The following is a 15,704-nucleotide window of genomic DNA, read 5'->3' as shown; positions in this document are numbered from 1 at the left end:
ATTTGACTCACATTCTCAGATTCCTGAACAAGTGGTCTCTTGGCTTCTGCTTTAATGGCTGATGTAGCTGATGGAGGTTCTCTCTGGATTGTGCCACTTTTAATATGCCAGTAATATGGCCCATCATTATCTGAAAAATCAAAGTCCAAATGACAGCAATGTAAAGAAAAACTATGTACAATTTTCAGAATCTGTAGCTGCTTCCAACTGATACAAAGTTGACATGAGTTGGCTATCTAAGAAAATTCCATTCAATAGATACATTCAATTCTTTTGTTATAGCCTCTGCAATGTTTTTTTTCTTTCATAGTTGTGTGCTGTCATTCAGAGGGTGAAACAGATCATAAGTAAGGTAGTGTAGAAATCCTACAGTTGAATTTTAAGGCAATGTGAGAACCTCAAGTGATGTAATCTTGTCATGAGAAATGAAAATTGTGTTTCTTCACATTTAAATTTCAAGATAAACTGTTTAAAACCTTTCAGTTTATATCACATTTTTTCAGCACGACGAGATATTTGAAGATATATTTTGCATACTAAATGCATGCCAAGAACTGATTCTTTACACTTATACTAGCAAGTTTGGAATTCTTAACGTAGTGGAAACAACTTTTTTAATGCACTTTCTTTTTTCACTAAAATTTTTCAGAACACCAATTCTACTATAGCTCTTTTTCCAATGTGTTACTAAATTAACAGCTTTTCTTCAGTCCTGTGTACAAATTTTGATATCAGCAATGAAACAACAGTTATGTAAAGGGATCAACTAGAATGAGTGAAAATAACATGCAGAACTTATGTGAAGTGTCCATCACTTTATTCTCTAAATCTCAGATTATGAGTATTATTTTTAAAACACACAAAGAATGCTATTTAAGAAAAACTGAAGCTTAAAGTCCTGCCAACAATGATATCATCATTGAGGTGGAGAAAAAGATAGGACTGGACATGGATAGGGAAATAAATCTGCCATAATCTTTTAATAGAAACAGCCTGGGCATTTTCTCTAAGTGACTTAGGAAAATCAGAGGAGCACCTAAATCTGTAAGGCCAAATGGGGAATTGAATCCCCCTCCTTCCCGTTTCTAGTTCACTAGCCTATGATTGTGTCAATTCACATGGCAGACTGCTATTTAGGAACTGGACAGGGACTATACACAGAAAAATATACAAAAAGACAGCCAGATGGTATTTGAGGAAAGTTACAGGTGAACTTAATTTTTTTTTTAATTCTGATGCTGAGTAAAAGATAGCATCCAAAGAAACAGCTGCTACTTTTCAATTCATGGGGTCATCTTGCTGATTTCACAAAAGAATTCTCCTGAATGAACAAAGCCAGTGAAAACCTCATAAGTCCATTCAGTTACATACTGCACTATAGGACTGCTGTAATTAACAAAGAATAAAATTGTGGACAAGTTAAATGGCTTAAATATTATAAATTACACCACAGATTGCACTGGAAAAATAAGTGGAAGGTTTAAATATCAACATATGTAACAACATAAGAACAGATTCAGTGTTCAGGGTTTCTTTGCTTCATGTGTTTTTGAAGAGAAATTAAAGTAAATTTAAATGATAATCACAGCTGTCGCACATCATAACCTACCTTCATGTTTCTCCCACCCGGGTGGCAAATCATTCTCGAGGCTATGGGGTCGCCTCTTCACAGGGACTGCATAAAGATCATTGTTTAAAGATCCAGCAACATGAGGAATTTCTGGTTTTTCTCCATTGCTGCAGTATACAAACAATATGGAATTAGTTTTGTTGTGACACAAATGATGGAAGAAAATTACAGAAGATGTTGACAGGTCTAGAAAATAACTGAAACTTCATCCTTTTATTCATTTCTCAATAGTGATGAATTGGAAGCTATATATACAGGGTGTTCAGAACCAGTATGAAAATCTTGTAAATGTTATACAAAATTTCTTGTAGAATGTAAATACTTTAGATTTAAAGGAGACAAAACACCAAAGTCTTGAGTTGTTGATAGGCACATATGTCTCTCTCTCTCTCTCTCTCTCTCTCTCTCTCTCTCTCTCTCTCTCACACACACACACACACACACACACACACACACACACACACACACACTCACTCAAAAACAGGAATAACACACCTATGCCCCTGCATGGGCCGACATCATCTTAAGTAATTTTGGTGGGTAAGTTGTCCTGAGAAATAAAAATGCATTGCCCCATTACTGAGTTAATTACTACTGAAGGCTGTTGTGTGTGCAAATTCAAGCAGCCCACCAGAGACTGTGTCACCAAACATGTTCTTCCTTTGGTTTCCTAACACTGAATAAGAGAGCGATAGAAAAACTGGACATGGGACAATAGTAAGGATTGAACTCGAGCCAAAGGCTGAGCAATCTTGTGCACTATCATCTACAGTATGACAACAACTGACATTAATTGTATTTGACAGGTTGCTTCAATACTGGTGCACAACAGGCTGATTGGCTACCTTCAATGCTAATTAATTCAGAAATGGTACAATGTATCAAATTTTCTTGACAGTTATTTCTTAGTATAGCCTACTCTACAACACCCTTACAAACTTTCCAGACTACTTCTGACCACCACTTAAAACTGGCACAGCAAATTTTACAAAAATGGAAAGCACCACTGGCATGCTAACTTACCCTACTTTTAGTTTCTTAATGTCAATAGGCACTGTTCCATTTAAAAAAGTGTATGTTGCACAAAAATACATTTTCTAAGTATTATTACAACGTGTTTATTTGCTAACAATATGAGCCCCTGACAACCAATCCATTCTGTGAAAACCAGACATCAATAACACTTTCCATTTCCATAACATTTGGTACAAGTTTTAGTTGATTATCGGGTGAGTGATACACCTGGTGCAAGTCTCTTTATTTGACACCACATCAGTGACTTGCGCATCAGTGATGAGGATGATGATGATGAAGATGATGATAATGATAAACTGATGATGAGGGCAACACACACACACCCAGTGTTTTCTGTTAATAGGAAAGATATATGAAAATTGTCTGTGGCCCGTTAAAGCACCCACGCCTAGGAAAGGGATATGAAAATCATCTGTGGCCCGTTAAAGCAACCCATGCCAGAGAATCCTTGGTTCATGTTTACAACTCATGACAGATGAGTTTTCCAAAACATCATTCACCAAGTGGCATGTCAGCCAAGCCTAGAGGAGGTAATATCTTTCAGTTGGCACACTATTGAAATTTTTCTTGTGATCATTGTGCTTAGTTTAGACAAAGCAGTTCCGTGATATCTTTATATAAAAATGAGTTAGGAAGTTTTATGTTCTTCTGACTCGTTTGTGTGCTACAGAAAAACAGCGTTCAGGATATTTTCTGTACACATTGTAAAATCATCTTGAATAGTTGCAGCCTCAAAGCTCTGGTGAAATCAATATTATCCTCCCTTGGGAGCTAGTGTGAGAGCATCATAAGAGAACATCCAAGGAATCTGGAAGAAGCAGGAGCAAGTTGAAGCTCTACGTTTGTCCATTACGTGTGCTCATGTTGTTCAGGAGGGAGAGTATCTGCCAGAAAAGGCAAGTGTCGAGTTTAGAGTCCCAGTACAAAATGACATTTTAAATAATAAAGCATACTCTTTGCCAAGAACAAAATATTATTTCTCGATAAGATGTTCATATGCTACAATTATTCATAGTGACAGAATGAAGCAAATACTCTTATTTAAGACCACAGATGTAGGTAGACAAAACAGGTCGAACAAAATAAAATAGCCACAAGCCACCCTCTACAATTTTTAACCTCCACACTTCCCTACATTACCAAATTAACTATTTCTCGACACCTCAGGCCATATCCTGTCAACCTATCACTTCTTTTAGCCATGTTGTGTCACAAAGCTCTTTTCTCTCCATTATTAGTACCTCTTCATTACTCACCCAATCTGCTGTATCTCAGGACTTCAGCTACACTGTAACATAGCCAAGGTTGATGGGCTGTAGCCAGCAGGTGTCAACCGCCAGTGAATAACAACAATGGCTGATGTCCACCAACAGTAAATACAAGGGGCATTCAATAAGTAACACAACACGTCCTTTTCTGAAAGCAGATTGGTTTTATTCAGGATTCCAATGCACCATATTATTCCCCACTCTTTCGGCTACAAAACTCTATTTTTCAACATAGAAGGGTGGTTCGAAAAGTTCTAGGAATCACCACGAGAGTTCAGTGCTAGCACAACGATTTGTTCACGTGATATTCATTGGACTGTTGCCAGTAAACATGTGCCACGTCAGTGCTCCTGGAAAAGAGCTGTGACGTGACTCTGTTGTTGTTCCCGCATAGTGATTTGTGAGGATGGAAAATATCGAGATCCGAGCAGTGATTAAGTACTTTGTAAAGAAAGGTATGAAAGCAAAGGACATTCATGCCGATTTCCAGAATACACTGGGGGACTCTGCTCTGCTAAGTGGACAAATGAATTTAAATTTGGTTGGGAGAGCTTAGATGATGACTCGCGCAGTGGTTGGCCAAGATGTGTCACTACTTCATAAATTATTGCAAAAGTGCACAAAATGGTCATGGAGGATTGCTGATTAAAAGTGCGTGAAATTGCTCACGCTTGCCAGATGTCATCTGAAAGGGTATATCACATTTTAATTGAAGAATTAGACATGAAAAAAGTATCTGCAAGATGGGTGCTGCGACTCTTGATGCTAGATAAAAAACGTGCTGTCGCCATGGCAAAATTACGCAAACAAAGGTATGAATTGTTGCCACAACCACCTTATTCACCTGATATGGCTCTGTCAGACTTCCATCTCTTCCCAAAACTGAAAATTTTTCTTGGTGGATATAGATTCACTTCAAACAAGGAATTCATAGCCTGAGTTGACAACTGTTTTGCAGGTCTGGAGGAAACTCATTTTCATGATGGGATCAAGGCACTGGAACATCGTTGGACCAAGTGCATTAATCTACAAGGAGACTACATTAAAAAATAAAGTTTCAGTGATGTAAGTACTTTTTTTCTATTTCGTTCCGAGAACTTCTCAAACCACCCTCGTTATCTCTGTTCAATATGATGGCCTTATGCCACCTTATTACGAGGGCCAGTATGTTCACATGGTACCACTCTGCTGGTCAACATCAGAGCCAGCATCTTGCTGCATCAGTAATCTCCCCATCATCCATGTACAGCATCCTTCATTGGGCCAGGCAGATGGAAAAAGGAAGGTGCTAGGCTGTAGGGTGGACAAGGAAGAACAGTCCAATTAAGTTCTGTGACATCCAGTTGGGTGTGTAGACTTGGTGAGGCCTTGCGTTGTTTTGGAAAAAGAGAAATTTGTTTGAATTTTTGCGGCGCCGAACACACTGAAATAATCTCTTCAATTTCCTGAGGGTAACACAATACACTTCAATGATCGTTGCACGATAAGGAAGGCATCAGACAGAATAACCCCTTCAGTGTCCCAGAAGACCATTGCCATGATTTTAACTGCTGAAGGTGCAGCTTTGAAGTTTTTCTTCGGCGGTTAGGCTGTGTGGCGCCAATCCACGGCTTTGCATTTCTTTTTTTTCCACTTCAAAGTGTTGGAACCCACGTTTTATCGCCTGTGACAATGCTCAGAAAAAAACGTTGTCACGATCAGCCTCGTAATGCACAAGTAGTTCCACACAGATGGTCCTTTGTTGCTCTTTACGACACTGTTAGATGGTGAGGAACCCAGACAACACACATCTTTGAGTACCGCAATAGGTCAACGAATGTCTCAGCACTACCAACAGAGACATCCAGTTGTACAGCCAGGTTTTTGATTGTGGTCCGTCAATCACTTAGAATGAGTGTCTACATATTCCAACACTGCAGGAGTCACAACTGTTTGCAGCCAGGCATGCAGGAAATACAAAAGGTTTGCACGATCTTATTGTGATGATAACAGACACCTTGCCCAATGACCCAAAGATCTTTTGTTCACTGCCAGGTCTTCGTAGACATTCTACAAGCGCCTGTGAATATCTGCAATGCTCAGTTTTCCGCCAAAAGAAACTCAATGATGACTCTCTGTGTTCAGGGCTGATACATACTGGAACTTCATGAAACTATAGTAGCTCAGGAAGGAATATTCCACGATGTCCCACAACAAATTATGCATGTCTTTCAATCAAAATTAGCCACAAAAAAAGTTGTTGTATTACTTACTGAATCCCCTCGTACTACCACCTATCTGCATCCACCACATCCACTGCTATGTCGTAATGCACAAGTAGTTCCACACAGATGGTCCTTTGTTGCTCTTTACGACACTGTTAGATGGTGAGGAACCCAGACAACACACATCTTTGAGTACCGCAAACAATAGTCCACCACGAGTGGCCTGTGCTGCAAGTCGCAGGGGCTATGACGATGAACACCACCACTGCAGTCCTGAGGGCACCCCTCACTGACAGGAGAGAGATCACCTGTTTGAAAATAGATCTCACTGGTTCCTGGCACCTAGGTCAGTAAGCAGCCACGGCTAGTCAGCTCTCCACAGATGAACTATCTAGGCTTTACATCAGCCGCTGCCATGATCCTTTAATGAGAAGCTCTTCTGGAATCTTGCTGCAACCTGTCATCTGATGCCAGTGTACATGCCTGGGATCTTCACCTCTGACACCCTGTATGTGGAGCCAGCAGCGATCGTCCTTGTGCTACGCCGAGTGTAGACGTCAGGGACTTTGGTACTTTGCATTCTGGTCTGACTCAGCACTTGTGTAATTAGAGACCATCAGTTCCTTGTGAACACGTACTTCGACTCCAGTAACTGTGATACAGTTTTCAGTGGTGACAGTCCACCAGGTTTGTTTATCTCACCCACTTCGAAGACAGAGTCTTTTGTGGACTACTTCTTGTGTTAATGTAATTACACTCCTAAGAAGATTGAAGTTTTATATTCATTTCAATAAACTTGCTTTTCAGTGTCTACCTGTGCTTTAGTTTTCTACCTCATACCCGAAGTGAGTCACTTCATGCACCACCAGTAAATAACAACACATTTACCACCTGGCCTGGGAAAGGCTCCTTGCAAACTCACAATGTAAGCATCATCCCCCAACACACGTACATCACCACCTGTGGCACTACAGTTCCTAGGCTATTTTTCTATGCCTGTCATGTGCCCACCTGGATGCAGGACAAGTAACCTTCCACTGGATGAATATTTAAGTGGCCGCCCGGCACCTACCCAGTCAGATCCAGATGTAAAACAGTCTCAGATACTCTCAACGCTAGTATTTTCAGTGTGCTGCCAAAACATTTACAAGTGTATAGCCAGTGTTTTCACCATGGACTCTGCCACTAAACGACAGTAAACTTTCAGTTGTCTCTCCGTGAGGAACTTCCCTGTTGGACTTAATATAACTGATAAATTTTCTAGTTGACATAGTCAATCAGTGACTAATTAAATATTCATCCACATTTGAGTGAACAATTAAACTTTGTTTCCTCTTTTGAATACTAATGATTTAATCCCTCAAGTGAATCATTTTTAGTTGTGTGGGCTTGCGTATGTATTAACCACTGAATTGTGATCAACTGTGTGTGCAGTGTTTTTAATATTTTGCTGCCTGAGAATATCAGCCAATGCATATTGTTCTGCTTTGATCAGCACAGGATGCACCCATCTAACTTTCAGAATTGTTCTGTAGCATTGCATTTCAAAAGCTCCTATTCTGTTCTCATCCATATCACTTACCATTCGTATCAAATTCACATACAGGCTACACTCCAGACAATTTTTTTCATAAAATGCTTCATGACACTTAAATTAATACTCTGTGTTAACACATATCTCTGTTTCAGAGAAGGTTGTCTTGGTACTGGAGGCATACATTTTATATCCTCCATACTTCTGCCATCAGACAATTATTTTGCTAGCCAATAAGCAAAACTCATCTCTACTTTTAGCATCTGACTTCCTAACCTAATTCTCTCAGTTTAGCGTGATTTAATCTGACTACATGCCATTACTCTTTATTTACTTTCAATGATGTTCATCTTATAAATTCTTTTCATGGTAGCATGGTCCACGTAACTAGGGTAAGCACCTGTGTTTTTCTTTAGTGTGTGCTACGACAGTAATTGTACAAGTGTCAGTGTGGGAACTTTTCAACATATGATATCTTGTAAACGACTCTCACTAGAATCTTGCAACGAATACCACTGACATTCTAGTTTACCATACTTTTAGTTTGTTAATGTCAATAGGCAGCGTTCCACTTAAAAAGTGTGTATTAGCACAAAAAATATACTTTCTAAGTATTATTAAAATCTGTTGATTGGCTAACAGTGCGTGCCGCTGACTACCAATCAGTTCTGTGAAAACTGCACATCAGTAGCAGTTTCCACTTCCACAATATTTGCAGTGTAAGTTTTAGGTGATTCACACTGTTATTAGAATTTAGATTACAGTACTCTTACCCACTTTGTATGGTTGAACTATAGTGCTAACCATTTGCGTGTCCAAGCTTGTGCTACACTTCACGCCAATTTACGTTTATTTCATGCCCCCTTCATGGTGTTGCAGGTTTAATGGCCAACAGTATAGTTACTTTTGACTTTTCCATGCCATCCCCCCTCCCCTCCAACATGCAGGAATGCAATGCTGCGCAAAATAACTTTGCGCCTGTGCAGAACCGCAAGAAAGAAGTGAATGTTAGGCAGGTCCATCGCTATGTTCGGAAAGGGCAGCCTCTTCAGCTGACTGTCACCTGCTGACCTATGCTCTTCAAGCAGTCTTGTTGCCATCTCTTTACTGCATAGAATGACACCACAGTCTTCATGAATCGATGGTGCAGGAAAATTTCTTCATAATCAGCCACGTGAGTGGTGATGTGCAAAGGCATTAATTTTATGCTAGACAAGTCAAACAAGGAATGAAAAATCTCATTAAAAACCGTACCTGAGAGACCTGCAAGCACTGCTAGTTATTCAAATCATACAATAAAGGGAATAAAGAAGGATGGGGAAAACTACTGCAAATACGTACTTCCCAGTGCCACACTCTTTCATTAAAGATGCGGAATGACGGATTGTATAAATATTCCACACGTGCCTACAAGAGTCCTTTAGAAAACTTCTCTACAGTGACGATTGGGATGAGACTGGTAAACTATATAAAATGGCTTCAAATTAAGCAGTATCTGGAGAGTTGTGTTGAAATGTTGATATCTAGTTGATTAATTATCTTTGTATATGTGCAGCTGTTCTTGTGATTCAGACACTCTTACTGTATGCCACACAGTAAATAAATGAAATAAATATATTTTGCTAATATTTTCAGACAGATTGTCAGGAGACTGACAAATAATTACCACGACACATGTTCATTATTTTGCATTGACAGTATCGTAGAAAGCGACACTGTCTACCCCTTTTTTGGTATGCCTAGTCTAGTGACAATCTACTGACTTTGAACATCTGTCCCCATGAAGCGCTGTCTTAGGCATCATGACTTGCTTGCTGTATGCCCATCCCAGTCAAGCTCTTAATCTGCTCTATTCACAATATGCTGTGCATCCTCTAGGTGTCGACTTTTCCCTCATTGTTCTTTGCACTGCCTCTTGTCTTCTGGCAATGTGATAAAATGGCTCTGAGCACTATGGGACTTAACTTTTGAGGTCATCAGTCCCCTAGAACTTTGAACTACTTAAACCTAACCAACCTAAGGACATCACATACATCCATGCCCGAGGCAGGATTCGAACCTGCGACCGTAGCGGTCACACAGTTCCAGACTGTAGCACCCAGAGCGGCTCGGCCACTCTGGCCGGCAATGTGATAAAATACAGGGTGATCAAAAAGTCAGTACAAATTTGAAAACTTAATAAACCACGGAATAATATAGATAGTGAGATAAAAATTGACACACATGCTTGGAATGACATGGGGTTTTATTAGTACAAAAAAAAAAAAAAAAAAAAAAATACAAAGTTCACAAAATGTCCGACAGATGGCGCTGAACAGCAGAACTGCTACCGTGACAGGTGAGAAGTACGCCGATAAGTTACAGAATTGCATCATCCCCAGCCTGGCTGATAAGCACTTGCTGGAAAGTACGATGTTTATGCAGGATGGCGCTCCACCCCATATTGCTAGACGCGTGAAAGATCTCTTGCGCGCGACGTTTGGTGATGATCGTGTGCTCAGCCGCCACTTTCGTCATGCTTGGCCTCTGAGGCGTTAATTGGTTTTGGGGCTACCTGAAGTCGCTAGTGTATGGTGATCGACCGACATCTCTAGGGATGCTGAAAGACAACATCCGACGCCAATGCCTCACCATAACTCCGGACATGCTTTACAGTGCTGTTCACAACATTATTCCTTGACTACGGCTATTGTTGACGAATGATGGTGGACATATTGAGCATTTCCTGTAAAGAACATCATCTTTGCTTCGTCTTACTTTGTTATGCTAATTATTGCTATTCTGATCAGATGAAGCGCCATCTGTCAGACATTTTTTGAACTTTTGTATATTTTTTGGTTCTAATAAAACCTCTTGTCATTCCACGCATGTGTGTCAATTTGCACCTCTCTATCTACATTATCCGTGATTTATTCAGTTTTCAAATTTATACTGACTTTTTGATCACCCAGTATTTCAACTGATTCTGACAGACATGTGTCGACAGTCTTGTTCTGATGCCGAAATGCCTGAGGATAGATTCGTTAGTTCGGTTGGGTGTCCATGGTATTCGAAGTAATCTTCTACAGCACCACATTTCCAGAGCCTCTATCGTGTGAGAATCTGCTGTCACCATCGCCCAAGTCTGCTGCATAGTGCATAGGGCCGGCCGCGGTGGTCTCGCGGTTCTAGGCGCGCAGTCCGGTACCGTGCGACTGCTACGGTCGCAGGTTCGAATCCTGCCTCGGGCATGGATGTGTGTGATGTCCTTAGGTTAGTTAGGTTTAAGTAGTTGTAAGTTCTAGGGGACTGATGACCACAGCAGTTAAGTCCCATAGTGCTCAGAGCCATTTGAACCATTTTTGCTGCATAGGTTACGATAGGGAAAATTAGAGTTTGTATGAGAGACAGCTTTGTCTCGACAGTGACGGAGGTGTCCTTCCAGATACGAGTAAGTTTTGCTGTAGAATTTCTCGCAATCGAAATGTCCCTACGGATCTCAGGCTCGCAATCTCCAGTATCAGTAACAACAGATCCTAAGTACTCGAAGCGACTGGCGACCTTGTAGCCTGCACTATTTGTGATGCCAAGTCTGTTGTCATTTCTGCGACCTACAAACATCACTTTGGTCTGTGTATTATTAATTTCAAGGCCATACTCTCTGCTTCATTTGGCCAACTTTCACATGACAGTTTATAGCTGATGCTCGTCTGTTGCAGAGTGTCAGCTGCGAACATGAGATTTTTAATTTTCCTGCCGCCTACAAAGGTGCCGTCACACCAGCCTTCAATAACATAGATTATACTATGCTCACTGTATGCACTGAAGAATGGTGGAGAGAGAATGTACCCGTGTCTCATGCCGGCATTAGTAGAAAAGATGTTTAAGAAGGCGTTATTACTGTCACAGTGTTCGAAAAGTACAGTTGCTGGAAATCCATAGCTTTGACCATTTCACATTGTCGAAAGCTTTCTTATAATCTACGAAGCACATCTATAGGGTGAGTCGCCTAAGACGTAACACCCCCTTTATTCCGGGGGCGATTGCACGTATCAGCATGCGGTTTTCGGCGAAACTTAGCGGACTATGGGGCACATACGTTGGTACATGCACAATAATCACAACGTTTATATTGTCAGAGATAATGAGACAAGTATATGTTCTTTAAATGGGACGCCGTACTTTTTTTTTAGCGTCATTCGAACGCTCTGGAAAAGATGAGTATAGTGATGCATGTTGCTATTGTGATTCAAACTTTGCTTAAAAGAGGGCGGGTGAGGATTTATCTTCGTAGCGTAGGCCGTGCATGCTGCATAGAGCACAGCAACTCGGCCCGCGGGTCGCGCGAGGCGTGTTTACAGTCTGCAGCCGCTTCCGACCGCCTCGACCTTCAATCGTACATTTCCCAGCGTCTTTTAAGGGAAGTTTGAATCACAATAGCAACATGCGTTACATCACTATACGCGTCTTTTCCAGAGCGTTCGAATGATGGTCAAAAAAGTATAGCGCCCCATTTAAAAAACATGTACTTGCCTCATAATCTCGGTCAATATAAACGTTGTGATTATTGTGTACCTACCAAAGTATGTGCCCCATAGTCGGCTATGTTTCGCCGAACAGCGCTTGTCGATACGTGCAATCGCCCCCGGAATAATGGGGGTGTTACGTCTTACGCGACTCACCCTGTATATTTGTCGAATTATTGCTCGTATAGTCATAAGCTGCTAACGTAAACATTAGTAGACTCGCTATTTGTAGCTTACAAGTTATCCAAAATATGCATTTGTGCGCATCACGCTGGTGCCAAACTGCCCTTCCGCCATCGCACACTGACCATTCACATTGGAGCCCCGGCCACTATTGCTGTCCCCTCCCCTACCGCGTTTCCTGCGCAGGTGCTGGCCAAGTTACTTTGTGCGCACTAGTCTAAGGCCGGTATTACACTATCAAATTTCTTTGCCAAAGATTTTATCAAAGATGTGATCAAATATTCTGTCAAATATATTTGACAAAGATCTTTGACGTAGCGCTAGAAGGGGTATTACACTGTCGTCATATTTTTCGTCATAGTTCAAGATGGCTGACAACAACAACTTGTTATTAACCGCAGCAGTTGCATGTACCACAATTGCACTGTGTGCATATGCGGAAGAGAAGCAAGGGAAAAAAAAGGAAACATAGCTGGGTGAAGCCGTGGGTTTTACGATGACACGAAAAAAGCATTCAACAAAACTTGTTACGTGAGGTTATAGTGAAGGACGTCAAGTCGTACATCTATTACTTAAGAATAGATAAGCATACATTTCTGTATGTGCTCAATGAAGTGTATCCTCATATCACAAAGCACAGTATTCACTTAAGAACTGCTACATGTGCAGAAGACAGGCTCACTGTAACACCCCGATCCCTTGCTACAGGAGAGGGTTAGGTTAGGTCAGGTCCCCAATCTTCGTAATCTATTTTTGTATTCAGCGTGCCTCACGTTGTAAAGTGCCTCATCAGCTTCATACATCTCTATTAATTTTGTAGTTGTCGGCACACACATATTGTATTTACTCGAAATGTTTATAAAAACACTACAGACGACAGAATGCAGCGATGCTAGCGCTCCATGTGGTAACATGTCACATTGCAGTGAACAGAAGACAAGCGACTTCTTTGATCAAATCTACAGCGAGGCCCTAGATTTGACCAAATATTGGACGACATTTGACAAAGTTCCCAATTACACCATCAAATATCTTTGACAAAGATATTGGACAAAGATATTTGATAGTGTAATACCGGCCTAAGGAAGAGCGGGAGTGACACAGCAGCAGACCCCACCTGTCGCGGCGTTCCGCCGTCTCGATGAGGTCTGGTTTGGCGCGCAGAGACGCCGTCAGATCGAGAGAGCGCCGGCCCATCACAGTGTTGGCGTTGTCGTTGAACGAGTTGTTGTCCAACGCGCCGGCCAGCGCCGTGTTCTCTTCGTCCCTGGAACACCGAAGCAAGGCGCTCTCTACAACACCGTACTACATCCCAAGCACGCGGAAAAAAAACAGGTTCAGATATAGGGGGTGGGGATCCAAAAAGCTACTGAACGTTACCGAGGAAAGTTTCTTTTTTGTTGCATGAATCATCCTTGTTAAGAACAGAAAAAATGGGTTTGCAGATAACACCAGAGAGTGTCAAGAATCTATTAGTCCACGAGACGCAGAAGGTAATAGATACGGCCCCAGGTAGATAACGTGTTCCTTGACTTCCAGAAGGCATTATATACACGTCAGCACTGTCACCTAATAAACAAAATACGTGCATACGGAATGCCAGACCAGCTTTGTGATTGGATGGAACAGTCCTGGCATAACTGGACACAGTATGTCATTCTTAACGGATAAAAATCTTAACACACTACTGGCCATTAAAATTGCTACACCACGAAGATGACGTACTACAGACGCGAAATTTGACCGACAGGAAGAAGATACTGTGATATACAAATGATTAGCTTTTCAGAGCATTCACACAAGGTTGGCGCCCGTGGCGACACCTACAACGTGCAGACATGAGGAAAGTTTCCAACCGATTACTCATACACAAACAGCAGTTGACCGGCGTTGCCTGGTGAAACGTTGTTATGATGCCTCGTGTAACGAGGAGGAATGCGTACCATCACGTTTCCGACTTTGATAAAGGTCGGATTGTAGCCTATCGCGACTGCGGTTTATCGTATCGCGACATTGCTGCTCGCGTTGGTCATGATCCAATGACTGTTACCAGAATATAGACTCGGTGGGTTCAGGAGGGTAATACGGAACGCCGTGCTGGATCCCAACGGCCTCGTATCACTAGCAGCCGAGATGACAGACACCTTATCCGGATCGTGCAGCCACGTCTCGATCCCTGAGTCACCAGATCGGGATGTTTGCAAGACAACAACCATCTGCACGAACAGTTCGACGACGTTTGCAGCAGCACAGACTATCAGCTCGGAGACCATGGCTGTGGTTACCCTTGACGCTACATCACAGACAGGTACTCAACGACGAACCTGAGTGCACGAATGGCAAAACGTCATTTTTTCGGATGAATCCAGGTTCTGTTTACAGCATCATGATGGTCGCATCCGTGTTTGGCGACATCGCAGTGAACGCACATTGGAAGCGTGTATTCGTCATCGCCATACTGGCGCATCACCCGGCGTGATGGTATGGGGTGCCATTGGTTACACGTCTCGGTCACCTCTTGTTCGCATTGACGGCACTTTGAACAGTGGACGTTACATTTCAGATGTGTTACGACCCGTGGCTGTACACTTCATTCGATCCCTGCGAAACCCTACATTTCAGCAGGATAATGCACGACCGCATGTTGCAGGTCCTGTACGGGCCTTTCTGGATACAAAAAATGTTCGACTGCTGCCCTGGCCAGCACATTCTCCAGATCTCTGACCAAGTGAAAACGTTTGGTCAATGGTGGCCGAGCAACTGGCTCGTCACAATACGCCAGTCACTACTCTTGATGAATTTGTTGAAGTTGCATGGGCAGCTGTACCTGTACACGCCATCCCAGCTCTGTTTGACTCAATGCCCAGGCGTATGAAGGCCGTTATTACGGCCAGAGGTGGTTGTTCTGGGTACTGATTTCTCAGGATCTATGCACCCAAATTGCGTGAAAATGTAATCACATGTCAGTTCTAGTATAATATGTTTGTCCAATGAGTACCCGTTTATCATCTGCATTTCTTCTTGGTGTAGCAATTTTAATGGCCAGTAGTGTATTTAGAGTAATTTTTGGCTTACCCCAATGGAATGTTCTAGAACCGTTACTTTTCATAATAGATATAAATGATCTGGTGGATAACGCCGGAGTCTCCATCAGGCTGTTCAGAGGGTGCTCTTAGTATACAGAGAAGTCGCAATGCTAGACAATCCTAGCGAAATGCAGGAAGAACTGTAAAGGATAGGTGCATGGTGCGGGGATTGGCAATTGACCTTCATGGAAAACAAATGTAAATAATAGCGCATACATATGCAGAAGCATTCATTGTTGTATGATTACACGACTGCCGA

At 41.9% G+C, this 15,704-nt stretch overlaps 1 protein-coding gene across 1 annotated transcript in view; it reads right to left on the bottom strand.

The window, feature by feature from the left end:
• LOC124622054 (protein Fe65 homolog) overlaps nt 1-15,704 on the bottom strand; it is a 267,315-nt gene that overhangs the window by 61,095 nt on the left and 190,516 nt on the right. The window contains exons 2-4 of the mRNA XM_047147618.1: nt 13,477-13,626; nt 1,610-1,737; nt 12-130 (exon numbers count right to left, since the gene is read on the bottom strand). Coding sequence (XP_047003574.1) covers nt 12-130; nt 1,610-1,737; nt 13,477-13,626 — 397 coding nt within the window. The remainder of the gene's footprint in view (nt 1-11; nt 131-1,609; nt 1,738-13,476; nt 13,627-15,704) is intronic.

Source organism: Schistocerca americana, chromosome 7 (genome assembly GCF_021461395.2).
Source record: "Schistocerca americana isolate TAMUIC-IGC-003095 chromosome 7, iqSchAmer2.1, whole genome shotgun sequence".
Classification (NCBI taxonomy): domain Eukaryota; kingdom Metazoa; phylum Arthropoda; class Insecta; order Orthoptera; family Acrididae; genus Schistocerca; species Schistocerca americana.
Note: the sequence above shows the minus strand (reverse complement) of the source record. Positions and strands in the feature narration are given on the sequence as shown.